This window comes from Colobus angolensis, unplaced genomic scaffold, assembly GCF_000951035.1.
Source record: "Colobus angolensis palliatus isolate OR3802 unplaced genomic scaffold, Cang.pa_1.0 Scaffold308, whole genome shotgun sequence".
Classification (NCBI taxonomy): Eukaryota; Metazoa; Chordata; class Mammalia; order Primates; family Cercopithecidae; genus Colobus; species Colobus angolensis.
The window spans coordinates 756,449-761,321 of record NW_012116355.1 but is presented as its reverse complement, the minus strand read 5'-3'; the positions used below and the strand labels follow the sequence as shown (position 1 = coordinate 761,321).

Genomic DNA, 4,873 nt, shown 5'->3' with positions numbered 1-4,873 from the left:
TACTGAAATAACAAATACCAAAAGTGCAAAAATATCCATTTCGCAGCATGAGTTCAAGAGCTGCTCCAGTTTAATCAACCAATATAAGTATCATGCATCCTTAAAGATTATTTATGTAGACCAAAAGGGAGTCTGGTCTTGCCTAGTATAAAGTCTAGGATGACTAATACCAGTGCTGATCATAATCCTGAAGGACACTATCCCAAACACCATAATCCCAAATGTTGAAGTCCCAAAAGATCAAAATCCCTAAAATCACAAGCTGGACAACATAAAATTTCAAATTCTGGGGAAGGGATTAGTACATTTTTGGTTGTAAACAAGGTATTTGCATCATGTTATACAGAACTATTACCTTGCTATTGTCTTAAGTATGGTTTAAAGAGACACATCAGGGTGCCAAGTTGCCAATGAGCAGAATTGTGGACTTAATTTTAGGTGTCAATTTTACTGGATTAAGTATTTTGAAATCTGGCAAAGCATTATCTGGGTGTGTCTGTGAGGTTGTTTCTGGAGATTAGTTTGTAAGTCTGAGTGGGCTCAGTGGGGAAGATCTGCCTTCGATGTTGTTGGGTACCATCCAACAGGCGGTGTCCCAGAGAGAATACAGAAGGCAATTGGTCTGTAACAGCGAGGACAGATTTTTCTTAAGATGGAGTTTCACGCTTGTTGCCCAGTCTGGGGAGCAATGGCGTGATCTCAGCTCACTGCAACCTCCGTGTCCCGGGTTCAAGCTATTCTCTGCCTCAGCCTCCCAAGCAGCTGAGAGTACAGGCATGCGCCACCACACCTGGCTAATTTTGTATTTTTAGTGGAGATGGGGTTTCTCCACGTTGGTCAGGCTGGTGTCAAACTCCTGACCTCAGGTGATCCGCCCGCCTCGGCCTCCCAAAGTGCTGGGATTACAGGCACGAGCCACCGCGTCCAGACTAGGACAGGTTTTTCTTCTGGCCCCTTGGACATTAAAAATTTGACTCCATGACCACAATGTTGACTCTGTGTGTGAGCATTGTATGTGTGCATAAAAATGTTCAAAGTTCCTCAATAAATGAAGAGACATCTGTTTTTTGTACACGTGCATTTGTGAAGAAGAAAACGTTCTCAAGACCTCGTCTCTTTGGGAGACAATGCAGTGGTTAACGTAAGTTTCTGAACCATCTCATCAAGACTTAGGTTTTCTGTCACAGTATTACAGCTGACCACAGTTATAAAGCTAGGTGCCCACAATTACCAAGCATAGTGACAAGCATTTATACACTTCACTTTCTGACCTATTTCTTTATGAATATGTTTCATCTGCTCATCACCGTTATATCTGTGCAACTGTTGTTGGTATACCTGAGTGTTTATCTTGCAAAAATGTTACTATTCCCTATTTTACTGTGTAAAGTGGCCTATGAAATGTTCTGTCGTGTTGTTTCTCAAATACGCTTTTTAAAATGTAAGTAAATTTTTGAAGAACGTTTAGCATTTCTTCCAGAACTGTATTTTGGGATTTTGACCTTTTGGGATTGTGATTTTCAGAATTTTAGACTTTAGGGATTTTGATCTTTGGAGACTACAGTATTTTATTCAAAATTATGGTGTTCAGGACTGTCTTTTATGTCCCAAACCCAATCAACATATATTTAGTAATTTATTTTCTCTGCACTACTCTCTCTCTGGGTGAGGCATCATTGTACTGACCCCAGAAGCACTAAGTGATTGAAGAGGACAGTCTATTTTCTGTTTGGAAAAAAAAATTCAATACTAAAATCTTATATTAACAAAAAGTTTTGTTTTTTTTTTAAATCAAACAAAGTACATAAAACAAAGGTGGGTACAACTCTTAAGTGATCACCAACCAGGGGATGTTTGGGATTTTTAGATGCATTAAAAGGGAATATAGAGAATATCCACCTGCAAATAAGATTGTATTTTTTTGCAACCCTATGATTTTCAAATGGCTCCCCAACACAGTCTTTGGTCAGGATAAGGGATTCTGCAGGCCTAGTCTTACCGTTCACATCAAATATAGGTGGAGGGATGCCATATTCTCCACATTTGGAGCTCTGTCAGGTTGCTCCCTTTCCACCAGTCCTATCCAGTGATACTGCAGACACAGGGTGAGGCAACAGGAGATATTATACTGATGTTGATCAGGAGAGGAAGAAGGTGCAATCTTACTTCCAGGATTTCACATTTGGAAGAATGTCTTGGGAGTGGTGGGTAGCCCAAAGCTCTTCCCATGAAAAGAAGTAGGCACAGGGCCCAGGACTCAGGCTCCATTTTGACCCAACGTTTATTGTCCTTTTACAACATGTCATTTTTTGGTTTAGAAACTGCTTGTGATTAGTTTTCCAACATTAACTCAAAAGCATGTAAAATAAATCAACCTACTCTCTATATAAACGTTTACCCAGTAACTGTGGTTCCTACCCGCCTACCCAGGTTGGATAGGGGGAAGGGAGGGCTCGGGCAGCATTGAGTCAAGTGCAGATGCTTTACTGTGGCAGGTGGCAGTAGCGCCTTGGTTTACACCCCACACAGGTCCCCTGCACTGCCCCAAACTACAACAGAAATGGCACAGGCCCAAGGCCCAAGGCCCAATTCCCTGTTGGTAATTCACTCTCCACCTACCAAATGAAAATCGCTTTTATTTTTTCGCTTGTTTTGTATTTTTGCAACAGAAACCCCCTGTCCAGAGTCAGACTGTAGCTGAACTGTTCAGACTGAAGAATGGAGCAGGCTGTGGGCGCACCCCTGGTCCCTCTCCTGGGCAAGCGCCCCCACCCCCAGGGAACAAGGTCCGGGCAGGCCAGCTCACTGCATGCTGGCCACCACCACTTAGCCATACAGGTCATCGTCATTGTCTTCTGTGTATACACTGCCACCTGTGCCGCCTCCACTGCCCTGACTGGGGCCAGCTCCACCCTGGTTCCCTGAAGGGAATCTGTGTACAAGAGCAAAGCCAAAAAAGACGGTTAGGACAGAGCCTGTGTAAGATTTCCACAACTACCCCTCTAGCTTCCTTAGGACTCCCATTCCCTTTTTGGTGTAGGTCCCCAAAGTAACTTAAGCACTGTCTAAGGCTCCCAACCAAGTTACCTGAAGCTGCCAAAGCCCCGACTCTGCTGAAGGGTCTGGGCGAACATCTCGTACTTCCGAATGTCATTGTCACTGACAGAACGGCGCGCAAAGCGCATGGCTTCTTCAAAGTGATCTCGACGGATCTCAGGCACTGGATCATCCTCTTCTACCTCCTATAGTTGGTAAACACAGATCACTAGGGCTTAATACTTTAAAAGGAAATGCCAATGGCTTTCAGTGCTTACCACATTTGGATTACATCCTACCCAGTGGTCTCACTTTCAGAGACATACATACTCTTAAATATACCCAGTTTCCCAATGATTGCAATCCTACTACTAGAGCACATTATTTGGGCTGCTTATTCCCTTTATTCAAATTCTACTCTCTTCACAGCCCAGCTCAAAACCTATCTCTTCCACTGAGAGGCCAATTGCTGTGACTTATGAGACTGCTTCCTAGGATTAGTTCATCAGTAGTTTTAAGCTTTTATGGGAGAGAGAAGGACTGTCACAGACCCTTCAAAACAGAAAGAAAGCCATTTATTTGCTCATTCACTAAGTCCCACGTTTGGAACTTAATGAATTAATTAAGGGTAACACAGGACACAGTGGAAAACAAGTGAGATGACAGAGATCCTACCTTTATGGAGTTAACACACACATGAATTTGTCTTTTCATTTTGGGAGGTCTGTGGACCCCATCCCTTCCCCAACCATCAGGGATAGGTATATGGGTCTCATCTCAGTTCAAAACCTTGCTCTGCAGCTCACGCCTGTAATCCCAGCACTTTGAAAGCCCAAGGCGGGCGGATCACAAGGTCAGGAGATCGAGACCATCCTGGCTAACACAGTGAAACCCCGTCTCTACTAAAAAAAACACAAAAAACTAGCCGGGCGTGGTGGCATGCACCTGTAGTCCCAGCTACTCGGGAGGCTGAGGCAGGAGAATGGCTTGAACCTGGGAGGCGGAGGTTGCAGTGAGCAGAGATCACGCCACTGCTCTTCGGTCTGGGCAAAAGAGCAAGACTTCGTCTCAAAAAAAACAAAAACAAGAACAAAAACCTTGCTCTGTTTGGTGCACTCTCATACTTTGATTTCCCTCATGGAGCTTGGTTCAGACTGAGAATGGAGCCTGCCCATCTCTTCTTGGCCTTATTCCAAATTGAATGGATTCACCTCAGTATTCTTTATCTTTGATGCCCTATTAACATTCTTCTCAGATGATCTTTTCAACAACTTCTACTCTCAACTCTAGGGCATGGTGGTGGCTGCTGCCTGGCTCCCTATGAATGGCACATCTGGGGAAAGGATACAGACTCACCATTGCTGATGGGTTTGTCTGCCTCTCTCGTTCTCGCCTAATCTCACTTTCGATGGATTCACGGATGGCCAGCTTGCAAGCACGCTGGCAAATCTCTGTAAGGTCAGCTCCAGAGAAGCCATTAGTCATTTTAGCCAGGAACTCCAAGTCCACATCCTAAAAGAAGCAGCAGAGCTACCTTAGCATTTAGCCTCTTCTCTCTTGAGATACACAGATCTTTGGGCCATCCAAGCACTCCCAACTAGTTTGCCCCTTCTTTGGCCACCCCATTTTATTCCTGATTCTAGATTATCTTAATACCCTCAAAAATTCTGCCTTCCCTTTAGACCAACCCTAACTCCAAAGCAATCTTGTCCAGAACCCAAAGAGCACTCCATACCAGACTGAGCAGAGCTACCTTAGCATTTAGCCTCTTCTCTCTTGAGATACACAGATCTTTGGGCCATCCAAGCACTCCCAACTAGTTTGCCCCTTCTTTGGC

The 4,873-nt window shown here is 44.2% G+C and overlaps 1 protein-coding gene across 1 annotated transcript in view; it reads right to left on the bottom strand.

Annotated features, from left to right (window-relative positions):
* Positions 1–2,257: 2,257 nt before the first annotated feature.
* The window catches only part of VCP (valosin containing protein), an 11,693-nt gene continuing 9,077 nt past the window's right edge, over positions 2,258–4,873 (bottom strand). Inside the window, exons 14-16 of the mRNA XM_011950482.1 lie at positions 4,393–4,548; positions 3,088–3,242; positions 2,258–2,932 (exon numbers count right to left, since the gene is read on the bottom strand). Coding sequence (XP_011805872.1) covers positions 2,827–2,932; positions 3,088–3,242; positions 4,393–4,548 — 417 coding nt within the window. The 3' untranslated portion in view covers positions 2,258–2,826. The remainder of the gene's footprint in view (positions 2,933–3,087; positions 3,243–4,392; positions 4,549–4,873) is intronic.